This window comes from Tenrec ecaudatus, chromosome 16, assembly GCF_050624435.1.
Source record: "Tenrec ecaudatus isolate mTenEca1 chromosome 16, mTenEca1.hap1, whole genome shotgun sequence".
Lineage (NCBI taxonomy): Eukaryota > Metazoa > Chordata > Mammalia > Afrosoricida > Tenrecidae > Tenrec > Tenrec ecaudatus.
Window position 1 is genome coordinate 105,454,653 of NC_134545.1, and position 20,547 is coordinate 105,475,199.

The 20,547-nt window shown below is 50.0% G+C and overlaps 1 protein-coding gene across 1 annotated transcript in view; it reads left to right on the forward strand.

Moving 5' to 3' along the window:
* Window positions 1–19,595, forward strand: part of LOC142428691 (scavenger receptor cysteine-rich domain-containing protein DMBT1-like) — a 79,987-nt gene extending 60,392 nt beyond the window's left edge. The window contains 4 exon segments of the mRNA XM_075533478.1: window positions 8,253–8,689; window positions 9,504–9,546; window positions 15,279–15,590; window positions 19,564–19,595. Of these exon segments, the coding sequence (XP_075389593.1) occupies window positions 8,253–8,689; window positions 9,504–9,546; window positions 15,279–15,590; window positions 19,564–19,595 (824 nt within the window).
* The last annotated feature ends 952 nt before the right edge of the window (window positions 19,596–20,547 follow it).

Here is a 20,547-nt window from a genome sequence, read left to right on the forward strand (position 1 = left end):
CATGGCAATCCTGTAAAATAAAAATAAATTGTACTTTACATTTTGCCAACGCTACCCTTGCGATTCAGGATGATTGAGTAACTTTCCCCAGGCCGCTCAGCAGGTCAGTGGTGGGACTCCTCTCTAGGGCTCCCAAGCGCATGCCATTTGGATGCTTATGGTCTTTGTCCACTTTCAAAGATCTGATCATTTAATGATTGAACAATATTTATAAAAGCCAAAAATAAAATTAAAGTTTTTTTTTTTAAAGCATCCAGCCGACATAGGCCCAGTCAGAGCTGCGATTCTGGAAAGGAATGGATGGCTTTCTGTCTTCCTGCAGGGGACTTCCAGGGTCTGATCAGCAGCAGTCGGAGGCTGGCAGTTCTGCATAACGCAATGTATTGATTAGAGAGGGCGAGCAGCCTAACCGAGTCATCTCGGCTGAAAAGCAGCACGACTGGAGTTTCCAAAGCCCGTCTCTGGCCTTTGGGATGCGCCTGACTGTCCTACACAGTCTCTGAGTGCACACAAGTCCCCCACCAACTGCTGCCTCTCCTTGGAGTGCTCGCCTGGAGAAAGCTTTGATGTGTCTGGGTGATTGGGGAAGGGGGCCGGAGGGAGTGACAATGATGTGTTGGGGTGAGAGCAGAGGGAGGACTAAAGTCAAAGCTTCAGGACCAAGGGCAATTGATACACAACGGAAGGTGCAGTTATCTTTATGGAATTCAGCTCATCTAAATGACACATGGCTGAGGGAGAGATGAGGGAGATAATGGTGAGCCAAAGGACTCCTGCTGGCTCTCTAATGCTCTCCCCAAAGTCAGAGGTTTAAAACAGCCACCATTTCATTATAGGTCATGGTTTTGTGAGCCAAGAATTTGGGCAGGGCTCAGCTGGCAGATTCTTCTGATCTATCTGGTATTGAAAAAGTCCACCTGGTGGCATTCAGCTGCTGGCTGGTCTGATGTGGCTTCACTCGTGTACCTGGTACCTTAGTGGGGACAGCTGGGCGGCCAAGGGCAGTCAAGGTCTTCTCTTGTTGCACGTGAATTTAAGGCTCTTCCAGTGGAATGGTCAGTCTTCTTACAAGGTGGCTCGGAGCTCCAGAAGTGAACCAGTGTTCCCAGAGACACAAAGTACAACAAGGCAGTCTCTTAACACAGCGTCAATTCGGCCATGTTCCATCAGCCAATGCAGTCACCGAGCCCATCAAACTTAGAAGCTTACCAGGTGACAGGATGTCGAATAGTCCGTGGGCTTTTCTCTCTCACAATAGACTAGAGAACATTCAGTCCGCATTAGCAGCGTTTTCTCAGCTTGCAGTCAGTACCTCTCAATGCCTCTTAGGAAACCCTTTAGATTTCACTACCTTGTGCATGAAGCTAAATGTTTTCCCTTGGACATCATCGTTATCTCCTTTTCCTCTCTCCTTTCTAGGTCTTTCTACAGCACCTCAGGATCATGTAACAGGTGATCACTTGTTTCACATTAAAAATTAACTCCATTCTAAGAGAGTCATGGTGCCAGTCACCAGGTTGTGTGGCCAGGATGAAACAGAGGGAAAGACTGGCTTGGTGTGAATGAGGGACTTGCCTCTCTGGCCCCACACTGGTTCTAGGATGGCTACTTCCCTAAGAGACCAGAACAGTGAGGGCCCTTGGATGGAGAAGCCCCTCGGTCCTTATCCCAGTCTCGCTGAGGGATATGGCACTGGCATTTCTGTCACTCTGAAAATACCGACCTTTTGAACCAGAGGCGCAGATTGAGAAGGGGAAGTGTGAGTCTGCTCAGCCAGAGTTTGTAGGTGGGCAGTCACAGGCTTTAAGAGTATGTGACTCAGTTCACGTGAGCCTGCCTGCTCAGGATACAGACTGCAGCAGGTAAGTAGCTGTCCATCATCTGCTACTGACAGGGATTTCAGTGTCATGGTGACCAGGAGGTCACAGCTATGGTGACCTCCAAAAGCAATCAGCAGAGGGACTATAGGTCAGCTGGGAGTGTCTCTACTCCTTTCCTCCTCTTCCTCCTCCTCCCACTTCCGTCTCTCTCACCTCTCCCTCTCCCACCAGCCCCTCCCTTTCTCTTCCTGCTCTCTCCCTCCATACCTCCCTCCAATAGCCACTAGTGCTTCAGCAGGACAAATCTAAAATCTGTGGGATTCTATAAGCAATTCAACTTGGCCTGGGTGGGGCACAGAGATATTAAGCAGCTTCATCATATAATGACTAGGTCAATCAAGCATTCTGCACTTTCAAATGCCTTCTAAGATGTGCTTCTCCCTCGTCCGCTCCTTCTCCCTGTCTCCTGCTGCTTTAAGAGTAAATGTGTGTGTCTGTGTGTTTGCATGTCTCTGTAGCTGTACTAAGACGGCAGCCAATGGGAGGGAGTTGGGGTTCACTGTGGCCTTGGTTGACGCTTGTGCATCCCGAAACCTATCAACTCCATCTCAGAGTGGGGACCAAGTGAAAGGAAACGCCAGTGACCCAGAGTAGGTCATGAGGACGGCCATCATTCACTGGCCTGAGCTCAAGGAAGCTTCAAAATCTCCCTGACCCCCTTGTCCCCACTTTCACCAGACTCCAAAGTTGTTCTGGAGTCTCTCGCTCCCCAAACCCTCCTAGATTGCCACCAGATGAAGACACACCACTTGGCGCTTTGCCTTCCCAATCTCTCGCTGTATACATACACAGCATTTCTTTCAGCAAGCAAGAATCCTTTCCTGGTAAAAAATAAATAAGTAAATAGTGGGGGGGGCAGTCGACAGGGAGCAGAGAGGACAAATACAGCCTTTTCTTTGAAAGGACTAAATGGATGGCGTCTCCTGCCCAATGAGGCACATATGGTGGTGAAGAGAAATTCAGACAGAGTGCCCTCACCCAGAGGCCACCAGTGGTTGGGGGCGCGCTGGGCGGCACTGGGACTCCATGGATCGCGCATGTGGCTGGATCCCAACTCCCTTTTCCTGTCATTCCAGGAGGAGAGAACTCTTGCGGTGGAGTCATCTCCAGTCTCTCGGGCTCATTTTCGAGTCCGAGTTATCCAGAAAGCTACCCGACCGACATTCAATGTGTGTGGGAGATTCATGTGAATCAAAAATTCCGCATAGAACTCATGATTCCCAGCTTGAAGTAAGATCATCATTTTTATCAGAATCTGTCGGAATGAGGATGCTGACTTCTCAAGTAGTAATGAAGCTGTTTCCTCCTGGGGGAAATATTGAGGGGCAAGACGAGAAGCCCATACAGTTCTGTAGTGGTTACCCGTGGGCCTGAAACCCACAAGGTCCGCAGTTCAAATCCACCAGTGGCTCTTTGGGGAAAAAAACGGAGTTTTCTACTCCCGTAAACAGTCTCAGAAACGCACAGGGAGCAGTTCCACCCTGTCCTGTAGGGTCTCTATGAATTGACATCAACTTGAGGTCAGTGAGTTTGACTTTTGTTTCTAAGTTGAAGCTTTGGTATATTTCATAGCACTATGCAATGAGTTACTCCTAGGGTGAAGAATTCAATACCTGGGGGCTTGCCCCCCCCCCAACTTACTTGATTGGACCCTTATTTCAATCAGTTTTCTTTTGACAATTTGCCAAAATCCTCCCATTATACACTCACTCCCTGCCATGGAGCCGAGGTGGACTCCCAGCGAGCCTGTAGGACAGGGCAGAAACACCCCCGTGAGTTTCCAAGACTGTCACTCGGTGGGAGGAGAAAGCCTGCTGGTCTCAAACTGCTGACCTTGCAGCTGGCAGCCCAGTTCGTAACCTCCCCGCCCCGGGGTGCCTTCCTTCTACACTGGGTGCCAGTCGTCGTCTGCTTGGGGTCTCTTTTCCCTTTAGCTTTTCCAAAGCCATCCCCAGTTTTCACCTCCCTGACATAAACCAGTAGCTGGCGTTTGTACCATTGCCTGTGTGCCACGCCTCCCTAAGAGAGCGATGCACTCACTGTCTCCCCAGACTAAGCAACAGGGGCTGAGCCATGTCAACCAGCTTGCCTGAGGCTGATGGCAAAGCCCGGCAGCTCTTCGTCCACCTGTGACTCTGTGAAAGGAGCCTTTCTCTGTGTGCACGACGTGTTACAGATGCAGGGGAAGTGTGGCGTGCTATACCAATCCAGCTGTTGCCCAGTCATGACTATGCCAAGCACAGGGAGGTAGACATGCCCTGAGCCAAAGAAGGTGCTAGAAACATGTTATCCCTGTTAATATCACAACTCTAAGGGTACAGTGAGCTCTGGCAATGAGAACCCTGAACCCAGACCTCCAGAAGCGACCAGGTCCTGACTCATCGGAAACTCCAAACCCACCCTAGTGCCAGGACACAGACCTCCTCATCTGGCATAGAAGAGAATTGCCCCCATTGGGTTTTCTTGGCTATAGTATTGAGGTAAAGTGAAGAAAAAGGCGGGTCCTGGGCCTTTCTTCCACAGTGCCACTGAGTGGGGTTCAAGAATTCACCTTCAGTAGTTAGTAGGTTAGGGCACGTGGTCTTCGCCACCCAGGGACCTCCCTTCACAGACAGTGTAAATGCCGACCAAGGATCCTTCTATCTGCTGCTGTATTTGTTTTTGTTTCTGTTTTTATAAGTTTTAGGTTCACTTAGGAACTTAGGGATAGAAAGCACTGTGGATCAGGGAGTAGGAAAATTTGGCATGATATCTGTTGTGTGCTGGCCCTCGGGGGTGATCCGGCTATCAAGAACTGATTTGCTGCAGCCTACCCAAGTGTGTTCTAATGGTCCGTGTAGGGTGTAATCAGCCGAAGCCACTGTGGGTTTAAAACTGCTGTTGTAGCCATGGCCTGCCCAGTTCCTCAGGTAAAATAGCAATGACTGTTCTGAAAACACGGCACCTGAGCCGGCCAATTCATCGTTCATGTACAAATGTGCAATCCTAAACACATTCCAATATGTCATTCCTATGCTCATCGCAGAGCTCCCCAGCAGGCACAAGCGCTAACCCAGAGCTGGGTGGTTCTGACCCGCCCAGCAGAACCTCGGAAGAAAGGCCTGGAGATCTATTTCCACCAAGGCAACAGCCATGACTGGTGCATTCATACAATGGAATAGTATGCATCCTTAAATAACAATGGCATGTCTGTCTAACACCTCAAGGCATGGACACAATTAGAGAACATGTTGCTTAGCAAAGTTAGTCAGTCTCATAAAGATAAATATTTTATGATGCCATTATCATAAGGGAGCACAAAGGAAAGAAAAGTGGTCTTCATACCAAAGGACAAGACTTTAAAGACTACAAGGAGGGAGAAAGGAGAACAGATGACAAGGTCTACATATACCCTCCTCCCTGGGGGATGGACAGCGGAGAAGTGGGTGAGGGAGATGTGGGATGGTATAAGATATGACAAAATAATAATAATTTATAAATTATCAGGGGTTCAGAGGGGAGGGGGAGCAGGGAGTGAGGGGGAAAATGAGGAGCTGATACCAAGGGCTCAAGTAGAAAGCAGGTGTTTTGAGAATGATGATGGCAACATATGTTCGAATGTACTTGACATAATTGATGTATGTATGGATTGTGGTAAGAGTTGTATGAGCCCCTAAGAAAATGATTTTAAAAAAAACAAAATACAACCCTAATGTTTCAAACGCTGAAGAAGAAAAAAAAAAAGACTACAAGGAGGCCCGGGGCAGGGATGAGGGAAGGGAGAGGGAAGGGACCAGAAACTATGAGAGAGGGAGGGAAGGAGCGTAGGGGAAAGACGTGCATCATGTGTGTTTGATGTGACACTGCTACTGATTTGTTCTGATCTGATGGGCTATGCAACTACATAGAACATGTCTCTCTTTGTGACTGCTCTTCCACAAGTTCTATTCCCATTCTATAGTTATCTTCCACAAGCTGTGGGAGAAATGCATTGTGTGATTTGGGTGGACTAGAGAAACAAATTCATAGACGCTCATCTGTGGATAAGAAAACGTTATATCAAAGACTAATTGTGCATTAAGGAAACATCCCAGCCCAGTCCAGATCAAGTCCATAAGTCTGATACCACTCTATAAATTCCTCTTCAGACTCATGCGACACGTGCAATGACACTGAATGCAGGAAGATCACAGGCCAGTGGGGAGAAAGTCTTGTAGATCCAGTGGCAGTGGAAGCATCTCACGTGGGTCTTCACGTGGCTCCTCCAGCGCTAGGGCTCTGGCTCCATTAGCATGGCTCCATGTGGCTTGCCAAGAGAAATGTCTCCCAAGGAGACAAAGCAGAGAGGATGTATCTGGCCTTCAGTGAGCTATTGATCTCTGTTTGCACCTCCTAAATGAGGTCATCAAGCTGCAACCTGATTAACAGGCCAAACTCCACCCCTTCACAAGTTGACAGGAGATTATGTAACTGATGAGAGAGAGAGAGAGATAAAAACCAAAATAAATACATAAAATTAAGGAATTTTTTTTAAGAGAGAGAAAAAGGTCTCAGCCTTCAGGACCCTCCAGATACCTTGTCTGTTGGACCTAAGCATTGGTCTGAGTGGTTACACAGGAGGAAAAGTAAAAGTGAACTGGACTTGGATTCTTTCACGGCCTACAAGTTCATTCCCAAATCCCAAAGATGACAGCCGAGGAGGCTCCATGGAGCTCGTCGGTTCTGCTTTGTCCCATGAGGGTCCTCCATGAGTCAGAACTGACCGGACAGCAATGAGGTTGGGATGGGTTTGGCTGATGACCATCATGCTTTTCTGGCCTTTCGGACCCAGAAAGCTTCTGAGCTGCTGCTAACCCCCCACTCCTGTTCCTTCCAGACTGGAAGACGTCCTCGGCTGTCCCTACGACTCGGTGGAAATCTTCGACGGCCCCCGGATCGCGTCACTCTCCATGGGGAGGTTCTGTGCCCCGGTCGCAGTGATCTTTTTCTCCTCCTCGGACATCATGACCGTGGTGTTCCGGAGTGATGCCATGATAACCAACATCGGCTTCTACGCGCTGTTCAACGCTATCCCACTGAGCGAAGGGGACTCAGGTGGGAGGAGGTGGCCTTGAAAAGGCCAAACAACAAGAGAAGCTTTGTCATTTGAGGGACTCCCCTCCTAGCTAAGATCTGGGGTCGGTTTTGAAAGATGCCCACAGTTGGCACCTGCTGCCTGCTCTGTGCCCGCTGGCTGTCCCTCAGAGAGGGCCTTATGGGCAGCAGCACGAGGGCACCGCTGTGCAGCCTGGATGTAAGCTGCCAGCATACCCCTCTCTAAGGAGTCCTGGTTAGCACTTGGAAGCTACTGGAAAGGGTCGCCCTTCAAATCTACCAGCTACTTCTTGGGAGGCAAATCCTGGTGACCGCTCCCGTAAAGAGTTACAGTCTCATAAACCCACAGGGGCAGTTCTCCTCTGACCTATGCCCTCTCAACAAGTCAGCATGTCCTCCTTGGCAGTGAGTTTGCTTTGGGGTGAGGTGAAGGGTCTAAGGAGTCCTGCTGCCACCATGATGCAACACCTGGAAGGCTAACAAAAGGTTGGCAGATCAAATCTACCAGCCACTCTGTGGTCAGAAAGATCTGATGATCTGACCCCGTAAAGTGGTGGGGGGGGCAGTTTTGAGTCGGTCCTACTCAGTCAGTATGAGTTGGAATCCATTTGGAGCAGCATAGCATCAACAGGAAGGGTCCTGTGGCTGTCCAGAGGGCTAAGAGGTAGGGACCAACCCTCCTGGAAGAAAAAGTCTCTTGTTTCCACCAGTGAACCCTAGAGCCCCCAAGTGAGAGGCTCAGGAACTCCTGCCATGGCCTTACGGGCAATCATTCCAGAGCCAGGCCCAGTCTGACCCTATCCACACACTGCCTGTCCATCATGGGGTCTCTGATGCTCAGGGGCTCTGCAGAAGCCCCAGCCACTCTTGGAGGCCACCCAGAAACCAGGCAGCAAGTCCCTGGCTGCCGTTTGGAGGTGCTGTTGTCTGAGTAAGGCAGTTCTCAGAGCATGGTTGAGAACCGACCTGAGAGGAAATGTGGGTGCTAACACTGGAAATCCAGACCATGTATCGGTTTAAGACTGACCAACCAAGCATTGGCCATGTCAGGCACAAGGCTACTGGCTCACGGGATTGCAGGAACTGTTGAATCCCAAAATCTGCAGGTCAGGTGGTTAGGCGGCTGCTGGCTCATGTCTCAACAATCAAAGGACAAAGGATGACAAATGCGATATCCATACATATTGGATTCAGACCACACCCCACAGTCAACTCCACTTTCGACTGTTTGTTCACATCATATCCTAGAATGGAGGGTGATTGGTTGCATCATATTTGGCAAACCACTGCAAATCCTAGCCTACCAAAGTAGATACAAAATCTAACCATCACCACCACCCCCACATACCAAAAATAAAATTCTGCTCTCTTTAGATGAGCCGGTGCTGCGGCTAGTGGGTGGCTCAGGTCGATGCTCAGGCCGCGTGGAGATCCTGCACCAAGGGGCCTGGGGCACCATCTGTGATGACCTGTGGGACCTGAGTGAAGCCGAGGTCGTGTGCCGCCAGCTTGGGTGTGGACGGGCCATCGCTGCCCCAGGAAAGGCCCACTTTGGCCCTGGCTCCGGAGACATCCTCTTGGATAACATTCAGTGTTCGGGAAGTGAAAGCCAGCTTGGCCAGTGCCCCAGCTCGGGCTGGTCAGACCACAACTGCGGCCACCATGAGGACGCCAGCGTCGTCTGCTCAGGTGGGCTCTGCTCCCATCCCAGGACTTCTGCTATTCCAGCCACGGTGGTGCCTTAGAGGAGGACAGAGACCGTGTCCTGTCCGGGGAAGGGAAGAAGGAAGGCGGTCCAGCAGATGAATGTCCCTTCAGTCAGATAGACAGAGAACACTCAGAGACAAACATAACCGGCAACACATGGGTGTCTGTTTCCGGCCCCTGCCAGGTGGGGGTCTGCTTGCCCAGAATGCAAACATATGCCATTTCTCATACAGCTCAGGACCTGGCCGCCCTCAAACGCTAACCCTTCTCTGCCCTCGGGGAACTCAATTCTGACTTTCTTTTTTTTAATCTTATTTATTTATTTATTAATCATTTTATTGGGGCTCATACAACTCTTATCACAATCCATACATACATCAATTGGGTAAAGCACCCTCATACATTCGTTGCCCTCATCATTCCCAAAATTCGCCTTCAACTTGGGTTCCTGGAATCAGCTCATTTTCCTTTTTCCCTCCCCCTCCTTCCCCGTTCCCCCTCCCTCATGAACCCCTAACAATTCATAAATTATTATTTTATCTTATCTTACACTGCCCGGAGTCTCCCTTCACCCACTTTCCTGTTGCCCATCCCCCAGAGAGGAGGTCATATGCAGATCCCCGAGATGGGTAACTCTGACTTTCTAATGTACGTTTATTTTGACTTCTCGTGTGTGCAGATGCCGGAGACTGGGCTCCAGACGCGACGCCCACACCCTCAGGTAGGCTTTCGGCTTCCTGGGTTTGTGTCTTTCTGGCTTTTGGCCTCCATTGGTTTCCACAGACACAGGGATGTGGTCATAGCCTGGTCACATCGCTGTCGGTAATGTCCGTCTCAGGACAGCCTCGACTTAGTGAACCTGCGCACTCAAGAGGAAGCAAGCCCCGTGACTAAACACTGCTTGGGATTTCTTTGTGACGGAGCTGAGATTAGGGGAGAGGCTCCATCTCCGATCAGGGAGGGAAAGGTAGACATGTGCACGCATCGTATTAAAACCCAAGAGTAGCAGCAATAGGTTAATTTCTTTGTACTTAAGCATAAGACGATTGTATGGTGTTAAACTCTCTCCTGGCTTTCTCTGGTGTTCTTTTACAGCTGCCGTGTCTCAAGCCCTTGTCCCTCAAGGTAAACGCTCTCTTGCTGAAAATATCCCCATTGGGTTATGAAGTTGAGGGACCACTTTGATAACTCACAGAGGCAGAATAGGCTTCTGTCTGTTCTAGAAGCCATGGGGGGAGGGTGACGCCTTCGCCATGGGTGGTTTACCCACGTTTGAGTTGAACTGGTACAGTGATGAAGTGTAGGCTGAGCGCCCCCTGTGCCATGGGCACGTGTCCAAACCGTCTACGCGACAACTATGTCTGCCACCAGGATGATTCCCCCCATCCCATTTTGTGATGCCAAACTGTTGAGGCTGATGGAACTTTGGGTGCGACTCCTGGAAGTACAGAAAGGGGTCTGATGAAGACAGCGCCAGATCCCTTGTCTGTCCTTGCAGGAGGAAGTAAGTCTTGTGGTGGCGTCATCTCAAGCCTCTCGGGCTCCTTCTCCAGCCCTTGGTACCCTACGAACTACCCCACTGATGTCCAGTGTGTCTGGGTGATCCACCTACCTGAGACCTTCCGCATCGAACTGCTGATTCCAGCTCTGACGTAAGTACCTCTGCCCTGCTCGACTCTAAGGGTCTAATTCCACTTGTATCCATGCTTCCCCCACATCTTGTGGGGGACACATCTTTTCACATTTTAGGGGAATGGGGGAATAGTCATCTGAGCACATGGTGAGCTCCCATGGAGTCAGCCCTCAACTCATGGTAGCCCCAGGCACAGCAGGATGGGATCATGGTGACCATCGTAGTTTGGGGGCTTTGTTTAATGGACTAAGTGGAGGTCATATTTCACACTATGAGCTCTGCTGTCAACAGTTCAAATCTCCCATCAACCCGCTCCCCTGAGTTCTCTTTTCCCTCTGCTATACCTCCATCCTCCTTTACAACCAAGTCTGTGCATAGGTCATCCTTCCACCTTGACCCTCCCTCCCTTGGGAGCCTTCACAGTCTGTTCCTTTTGATAAGCCAGCATGTACTTGGTGCGTGTCCTTGTAGAGGTGGTCTCACACAATATCTGCCTCTATGTGGTTGACTAATTTCCCTCAGAATAATGTTCCACCCATGTCATGAGGTGCTTTGTGGTTCCATCATTGCTTTTAAGTGATGCATTGTATTCCGTGGTCTATGTATCAGATTCATTGTCCATTCTTCTACTGATGGGCAAGTGGGTGATTTGTTGTGAACAGGGCTGCCATGAACATGAGAGGACATAGATATCTGTTCATATTTTTTTCTCTTATTCCTTTCGGGTCTAGACCCAGCTGACATCTTGCTGACTCATATGGAATTTCTATTCCCAGTTGTCTTAGGTAGTGAAAAACCGCTTTCCATGATGGCTGCACGTATCACAGACCCACCAGCAGTATAGACCCACCTGCACCCGCCCCAGCACTTGTCATCTGCTGGTGCTTTGCTTGGCTTGGCTTGGATTGGGCGCCCAGGGTTGGGGTCAGGTGGGTCTCATCATTGTTCTCATTTACATCCCTCAGAGGGCTAGTGGCCATGAGCGTTTGTTCAAGTGTTAGCCGTTTGGATGTCATTTTTTGGTGAATTATCTATTCATGACCTTTTCCTACTTTTTAATCAGATCATGTGTTTTGTTTTTCTTATTAAAGTTTTGTGGTATTCTATGGACTTTAAAGATTAGTCCTTTAGCTGTTGTATTGTTGCTAAAAAAATGTTCCCAGTTCATGGGTTTGTCCCCACTCTTGCTGACGTCATTTCTTGCACATGGGTGTCTTGTTTTTCATAGGTCTGGTCATCTCTCTGGCTTTCTACTGTGTGTGGTTCCCTCCGTATATTTGATGGTAGGTCCATGCCCTGCCATCGGGCCCTCCAGGTTGTTGCTGTTTCCTCACCGATGATCCTTATAGCTTTGGGATTGACATTTAGGTTTGTTATCTAAGTTCATTTTTGTACTGAGAGTGGGGTACACATCCTGTTTCATTTTTTTCTGTGGATGGAGAGCCAACTTTGCCAGCACCATTTGCCGAAGAGAACGTCTCTTTCCTATTTAATGTTTTTGGGGCCTTTTGTTGAAGACTGGTGTGCTTGCATTTATCTCTGGCTTTTCTATTCGGGTTCCTTAGTGACCATAGGATTTTCATTGGTTGGAGATTTTAAAAAGAGATCACCGGACCTTTCCTCCTGGCCTTTCTTAGTCTGGAAACCCCACTGATGCCTGTTCAGCACTTGAGGGAACACTGGCCAAAAATCAAACCTGAGTCTCCCAAATGGAAGGCAAGAATTCTACCACTGGACCAGCCATCGAGCTTAGCAGAGCCTTCTTAATCCGTTAACTCAACTTCCTACTGGAAGGAAGAAGACTTGAACATCCCTAACCCTGGCCATGAGGCCTCAGCTGGCCTGAGCCACCCATGAAGACCTCACCTCTTCCCTCCCAGCCAGGCCCTCCCTCCCACTGAACCCAGATCTGTTCTTCTTTCACACTAGCTGGTCCTGACTCTTCCCTCTGGTTCCTCCTTTCTTCAAGAGTTTGTATGATGTCCCTACTCAGATTCCTCTTCTACAGGTGGAATGCCCTGTGTGCTTGATCCTCCCAGGATGGTGGACTGCTGTTCACGGTACCACCTGTAAACCAGTGTCAGCCGAGGTCACCGTGCTTTAAGATTTCATACTTGGTACTTGAACCATCTTCTCCTTCAGCTTACCTCCCGTGCTAAGTCCCCACTAGGATTTCTTCACCTTGGTGGAGGTTTGTACTCGTGATCACTTCTTGTTTCAATTTCCTTTCCTTGCCCAAGGTGGGTGGTCTTGCTAGAGCACCTTCCAATGACTTACTCTCCTCTCTGTCCAGTACTGGCCAAATGCATATTCTACACACACACACACACACACACACACACACACACACACAGACATGGATCAACAGATATGATTTTGGATGACAGAAAAATAGAGCATGCGTGATAGGAATGAAAAAAATTGTTTTAATTGAAAAAGAGTCCCCTCTGTTCTTCAAAACTCTGTGTGAACCACCCCGTCCTTCAGACTTTCTCACTGGCCCCCTTTGAGACGCAACCTTCCCTCTCTTCTCTTTCCTGCTCATCCCCACCCCCCGATTCTCTTCATGTTTTATATGGAGCATATTGTCCCCCCCCTCGTCCCCTTATCTCCTATCAGACAGCACCCGCACACCTCCCTTTTCACTCCTCAAATGGGTTATCAGTGTGTCTTCCTCGACCGAAATAGCTCTCTCCCAAGAAAATGCTAGGACTGGTCCTTAAAGTAAGACACTTCATCCTCCCCCCATTCAGATACACAAGCCTCCACCCACCCCATTGACAGACAGCCAACAGGCTGTGGTGATGCTGTGTGCCGGCGATATGCCGCATACAGGGTACCTACACCGTCAAGCACCTACACATGCTACTTGCGCCATCCTGTTTCAGCCTTGCTGTGTACATCTGAAGGAGCCCTGATGGCACTGTGGGTTAGGGAGTGGGTTGCTAGTGACAAGGTTGGCAGTTCAAACTCAATAGTCACTCCAAGGGAGATAGAGGAGGCTGTTGGTTCCCAGAAAGACTTGCAGTCTTGGAAACCCTAAAGGGGTGGCTGTGCATGGGCATTGACTGGACAGCAGTTGGAAAGCACATGGTTATCTCCATTCTAAAGATTTGTAAGCAGGGGCCGGGGTGGGTCCGGTAACTCGACCGTGGCCACCCATAAATTCAAGTACTGTGACCACAAAGGCCATGCCCTTCACACAGAGAAAGGAGGGCTGACTCACACTGGGGTACGCATGGGGGGTGGGGGATAAAAGGGTGAGTCAGGGACAGCACTGCACAGAGGTGACACTGACATTGAAGAATGGGCAGGTGCACGCCAGGAGACCCTTGAGAGCCAGGCATGTTGACCAATATGCCTGTAAAGCAGGCAACGTGACAAAGGTGAAAGTGCAAGAAGGTTCACCTGGAGTTAGGTGAGGCCAGGCGAAGAGGGCCTCGTGGGGAAAGCCAAGGAGTGCGTGCTTTACTGGGAGTGCACAGGGCGGGGTGCTTGAAAGCCAAGAAATCGGGGGCAGGGCGTGAGGGTGGGAAACTGTGAAATGAACCAGGTGAGGGCTTAAGAAAGCCAACAGTGAGCCAGTCCCAAGCAGGGAGGTGGAAGGCAGACCGTTAAGAGGTAAGAGGCCCTGGACTCGGTGGCGACGGGGATGAGCAGTTGGCAAAGGAGGCGGCCGGCGGGATGCAGCTGCTGGCCGGATGGATGCTCCACAGACATTGGGTTCCGGCTGAGACGGGTCTGCACTTTGCTTTGCCTTCTTAGATTAGAGGACATCTACGGGTGCCCTTATGACTTCATTGAAGTGTTCGATGGCCGGCAAGTGGCCTCACTCTCCCTGGGCAGATTCTGTGCTGGGTCTGAGCTCACCTTCCTCTCCTCGTCAAACGTCATGACCGCAGTGTTCAGAAGCGACGCCATGATCACCAACAAAGGGTTTGTGGCCCTGTACAAGGCCCTTCAGCGAGACGCGGACAGCAGTGGTAGGTACCCTAACAGCCCGGGGAGGGGTGAGACCTGATCTGTGCTCCTTCCTTGACAGAGAAGAAAGGCTTTGCTAAGGCCACCTGCAGAGTCCCCTGCACCGCCACTCCACGACACGCACCCCCAGCTGAAGATGCAGGTGAAGAAGCAGAGGGCTCACGTCCTCGTGTCCGGCTCTGGCCGTAGATGTAGCTGGAGGACTCAAGCGAGGGCTTCCTTTGGTTTCAAAGGAAAGAGATAATATGATTGTCTCAATCCAGAAAAAACAACACTGTTCTTTTTCAAAGAGGAAAATGTTATTTTTAATTGATTTATGCTATCATATTGCAAAAGAAAAATATCCTGGCAGGGTGGCGGGGGGCGGGAATAATAATCATAGCTATCTTCAAACTGCAATTCACAGTCCAGAGTTCAATACAGAGCTCAGCAGAATGGAGTAGAAACAGACTCAATGCAAACAGCTTTCAGTGCACCCCACCGCTTCAGCAGGACACAGGGGGCATTCATTCCTGAGCTCCCCAAGGCTTATGATTAGGGTGCACATTTTGTTTATCCAAGTACAATACTTCTGAGAGTTTAGAAAGAACGCCGAATGAGAAGCAGACTCTTGTTGACCTTCAACCGCTTTTAACCAGGACTCCGTGTTCTGTGTCCCTGAGTCAATTCCGCACTGTTAGCTCAAATCATCCCCCTCAAGTTCCCTGTGTTCAACTCTTGATAGAGTCCGGTCTGTCCCCCAAAGGAGCTGCTGGTAGGTTTGAACTGCAGACCTTTTGGTCAGCAGCAAGTGCTCAGTCACTGTGCCGCCTAGGCTCCTCACAAACCAGAACTGGCCCAGGCTTATTGGGACATAGGCCCATCTGCCTAGAGGCCAACAGTCCCATGTGGGAAAGGGTGTCCAGGTGTGGCAAACCCTCCCCACCTGCAGGGGCCTCCCCAAGGAGCCAAGTTCGGGGATAGCGACAACCCCGCTGAGAAGACCCGTTTTCCTGTCTCCCCAGATATGTCTCTGCGACTGGTGAATGGCAGCCACCGGTGTGAGGGCCGGGTGGAAATCTCCTACAACGGCACCTGGGGCACCGTGTGTGACGACAGCTGGGACCTGAGCGACGCCGGGGTGGTTTGCCAGCAGCTCGGCTGTGGCGAGGCCCTGTCGGCCCCAGCTCAGAGCTACTTTGACGGCGGCACCGGCCACATCATGCTGGACGAACTGCAGTGCGTGGGCAACGAGGCCAAGGTGTGGCAGTGCCCACACAATGGCTGGTTCTCCCACAACTGTGGTCACCATGAGGACGCCAGCGTGGTCTGCTCAGGTGAGCACTGAACACACAGCCAGGAGGGGGGAAGTCCACCTGCAGGCAGCGTATCTGAAAGGGGTCCTCGCTCCAGGCTCCAGACCATCCCTTTAAGGGAAATCATCAGAGTTCATTTGAGAGGTCTGGGCCTCCAGGTCTCATCTGAGCAACCGTGGGAACGCAGCAGAACAAGGGCTTCTACCCTGACACCCCGCCCCTGGTGCCGATGACAATCCCACCTCTGCGGAACGGGAGTTGAGGACGCTTCACCCAGCACGGGCATTTTCTCAGCCGGTCCTCACATCCTCTGTATGAAGGAGATGGTGCTGGCGGGATTCGCCGTGGCGTTGGCTCTGACTTGGGCGGGCGTTGGGCTGCTAATCGAGAAGTCAAGGGTTCGAACTCACCAGCGGCTGTGCAGAAGAAGGATGAGGCTGACGGCTCCCCGTAAAGATTAGAGTCTGAGAAACCCTCCCAGAGTCGTCATAAGTCAGAATTGACTCGCTGGCAATAGCTTTGAACACTGTCTTCATAATCACTGGCTGTTTGAACCCACTCTTGTGGCGGCTGCTCGTCCTAGCACCTCCCACCTGTCTGCACTGTGCCAGACAATATTCCGCCGCGAGCCGCGAGGCCAGTCATCGGCTGAGCTTTGGGAATAGATTTCCAGGTCTTTCTGCTTAGTTTGTCTTCGTCTGGGAACTGCTGGGAAGCTGTCCACTATGGGTGACACTGCTGGTGTTGGAATTGCCAGCAGCGTAGCGTCTAGCATGGCATCAACATGCGAACTAACGCAGGACCACGAACTGACAAATGGACGGTGCAGGTACTGTTACCATCCTGATTGCATTGACAAACCACACAGGCCGAGCCAAGGGTCATTCAATCACCCTTGTTTCTTTCTCCATGCTATGTCCTGAAAGACTGCTCAGCACTGACTCTTCCTCTTCGGTAACTAAGGCTTGATCAGCCCATTAACCACCCTAAATAAGAAAGGATACCACGTGTCATTTGAGCCACTGTGAGACAGACAATCCAAGCCCCTCCTCTCCATCCAGGGGGGCACTGAAGTAGGCCGTCAATCTTTTAACCAACATTGATCGTTTTTTGACCCAACTTTCCCAACTGCCCAGAAGACACGATCTTGGATCATGAAAGCAAATGCCTGTTTTGTTGGGGGAGGGGAGGTGTTAATGAACTGTATGACTGCCTGACTCAATCCACCTTTCCTTTTTCTCTTCTGTCTTTGACTAGGTATCGATGGCAACTCAAAAGAAGAAGCGGCAGGTATTGCTCTTCCATGCATTTCACCTAGCTGCTAGGTCCATGGTGTGGAGGGGCCGGCTCAGTCTTTAATCCTAAGGGTGGGGCGCAAGTTAAATTCTCTGCTGCTCATGAATAAGAGCAGTGCAGCCCCTTGGGAATGACACCGTGGGGGTGGAAGGGGACAGCAGAAGGCAGGGAGAGAGGGAGGGAGAGAAGTTTAGCTTCACTAGAAATACAAATGTCAGGGACAGGGCCTCCCAGAATTTGGTGTCTTCTGACAAGAGGCAGGTAGCTACCAGTAGTGATCGCTGGGCAGCAAGCCCCTGGAGGTGCCACGAGTGGAAATCCAAGACAGGACTCCACAGGAGGTGTGCCCTGGCATCCACACACCCGCGTGATAGTGCCCACGCTCTTGGGGTACGTCGTCCTCTCTGTCCATTGGAGAGCACAAAAATCATTTCAGTTCAGTTGTGTTGAAGTCCAGTCTTTTTTCTGTGACTCAGCGGTGGCAGCCTCCTCGCAGGGGCTCTGCTTCTGCTTAAGCGCTCTCATCCTGTGAGCCTGCTTCCTTTTCGCTGTAGGGCATCCTGTAACTCGGTGAATGAATGCCAGCCCTTCCTTTCCTCTCTGAGAAGCCGCAGCACAGAGGGCTTCTATTTTCAGGCTTAATTTCATTTAAGAATTACGCATCTAAAAAGCAAAAGACACCAACTACAAACAGTTATATATCCTTGGATGCATTCGCTAGGAGCTCTGGTGGCATAGAGGTTAAACGTTGGGCTGTGAACCGCAAGGTAAGCAGTTTGAAACCACTAGCTGCTCCACCAGAGAAAGACGAGGCTTTCTATTCCCATAAAGAATTACAGCCTCAAAACCTCACAGGGGAAGTTGTACCCCGTCCTACAGGGTCACTGTGAGTCAGAATGAACTCCACCGCAGTGAGTTTGGGACACATTATCTGTGTAGGTAACAAACAGTCACAATCCTAAACAGGAAAGCCAGTTCAAAGCGTTTCAGTTAGTACCAGGTTTGCCAAATATTTATGGAGATACTGCTACATACTTATTTGGATCATGAACTACTGCTCATTCATTCTGTAGCCAAATACTGTGCAACGAGCTGTTTCTTTCTTAAAAGTCAGGCATACGCCTAGGAAATAGACCCAATTACAAAAACAAAATGAAGCAAACCCTATTAGAGTATTCAAGACTTCTGACAAACCCTATGCCCTCAATAAGATCGAATGGTATTGCTTTAACTTTACTTCTAAATTAAGTAAGCAATTAAGTCATTTTTCAAATGAAAAAAGTAACCTTATGTTCGAAAGAAACATTGACAACTATAAAAATAATTTCCATCAGCACACTTCTTCTCTGGGCCTAAATGTACAGTGTCTTTGTGCCAAGCCTTTAGATCAGAGCGGAAAGGGCAGTGGCCTTCCCTGATGTCTGTACCTGTGTCCACCTTTCGTGGAATGAAAAACACTAACAAGAAGGCCAGTGGGAACTGTACCAGAAAGGAAAGGGGGGTTATCACAGTAACTGTAAATTAGGTCAATCCGTTTGTCTAATTACGGAGTCCATTATAGAGAACCTTTCGAGCCAAATCGTATCACTATGCTTTCCAATTGCCTGGGCACTAGAGTTGTTAAATTACAGTTCGAGGAGTAGGTCTCTCTGGGGCTACCAAGAATCGAATATCAAAGGCAGGGGAGAGCTGCCTCCAAGAGCTGAGCGTTCGCTCCTTGACTTAGTCTGCTCACAGAACAACAAAATACAGCCTGATAACACCGACAGATGTCACTGATGTAGAGGTACCATTCAGAACTCAGAAAGTCAAGTATAACTTACATGAATCTTACCAAACCAATGGAGCAACTACAGAGGGCTCTTGACAAATGCGACAGCTCACCTATAAACTAGATGCTTCCGGTTGGTCTCGATCTCCGTTAGGACTTGTATATAACACAGCTGTGTTGTTAGCTGCTGTCAGGTTGGCTTCTGACTCCTGAAGGCGAACAACGCGAGACACTGCCCAGTCCTGCACCACGTCCATGACTGTGGGTGGACAGGGCTGCTGTGCTCCACTGAATCCACTGACTGGTTTTGGAAGCTGATTGGCAGGCCTTTCTTCCAAGTTGGGCAGTTCCCATGAACCCTGTTGAGCATCACAGAAACATGCAAACAGGTTTTGACTGCACGGGAGGTGGGCTGGCTGGGAGTCAAAGCCAAGTCTCCTCGGTGGGAGGTGAGAATTCTTCCACTGAGTCACCGTGCTGAGAACGGGTTCTCTGCCTGCTCTTGTCTTCACACTCTTTTTGTTAAAATGGGTGTTTGGACCCATGGGTGCCTGGTGGGGCAGGGGGCCTCTCTGCGGGAGAAAGATGAGGCTACTACTCCCATCGAGAGCTGTAGGCCTGGAAACCCAAGGGGACCCTTCTACTCTGCCCCGTAGGCTCCCTGGGAGTCAGCACAGACTCGGTGGCAGAGAATTTTTATGAGTTGGGTGCACAGGGATTCACAGAGTTCCTTCTTTCAAACACGTGTAAAAGGCCCTTAGAATTTTCTCCCCGTGCAAACCCTACGAGGACACACAACCATCTTCATCTGCGAGAGGACAGCACTGGGTGCTCAGGGAAGTCTCTAACACTTGCTTACCAGCAAGAGCCATCCTAGGATCGAGGTTCCTTAGCTTCTGCCTTCGCTCTACCGCTCCACCCTTCTAGAAGCTCCAGCCAAAGCCAAGGTCATCTTCTGATGAGACCTCCTCCATGTTTCTTGCAGATGGAAATCTCTCCTGTGGTGGCTTGCTCACAAACAATTCAGGCTCGTTCTCTAGCCCTTGGTACCCCAAAAACTACCCCACCAATGTGGTGTGTGCCTGGGACATACAAGTGGACGCCAGGGCCCACGTCAAGCTGACCTTGGAAGTAGTGAAGTGAGTCCGTGGTTCCTCTTTCTCCCGTTGGTTTCACTCAGCCACATGCACCTGTCTCGCTGATGGTCCCTCCCCACCCCCGCCCCCACACACACATCACCGTCATCATCCATATTTAATTCCCAAAAGGGAGGTGGGCTTCTGGAGGCCCACTCAACTGCATTGTTCAAAATCATTAAGCGATAGTTCTTCTCACCCCGCAATCCTAGGAAAGTGGTCTGCAAATGGGGGTCTCGTGTGACCTAATTTATTCTCACAGAGCATAGATAGTCCTGGCAGCCCTCATGTAGAAGCAAAGGTTGGGAGGAGGCCCAGGAGATCATATCTGGCACGTCCATATGTTGCTGCCACACACAAAGGGTGTGTATTGCTTTGGAGTGATCGAGCGAAAACCCCAGACAATGAGAACAGCACACGTGTGCATAGACCATCCCTGGAGGGAATGAAAAAAGAGTCTGGCAAAGGAGTTGAGAGAAAGGGGGACGAGTCCAGAAATAAATTGGCTTTTCATTCCTTAACCATCTAATACCACTGAAATTCTATTATCTGTAATAGTTATGCAGAAAAAAAAACTGGATTAAAACTTCAGAAACTGAAAGATCTTTAAGAAACAAGAGGCTGTGTACTGCCCAGGCAAGCAGCTCCCTTTCTCTCTGACCCATGTGAAGAGGTGCAGGTTTCACACCCCTTGCTCAGAACCAACTGGGGCATTACGTACTGCGAGGTGAGGAGAGCCTCGCTGGACCGAGTGTGACTAACACGGTTTCGCTCC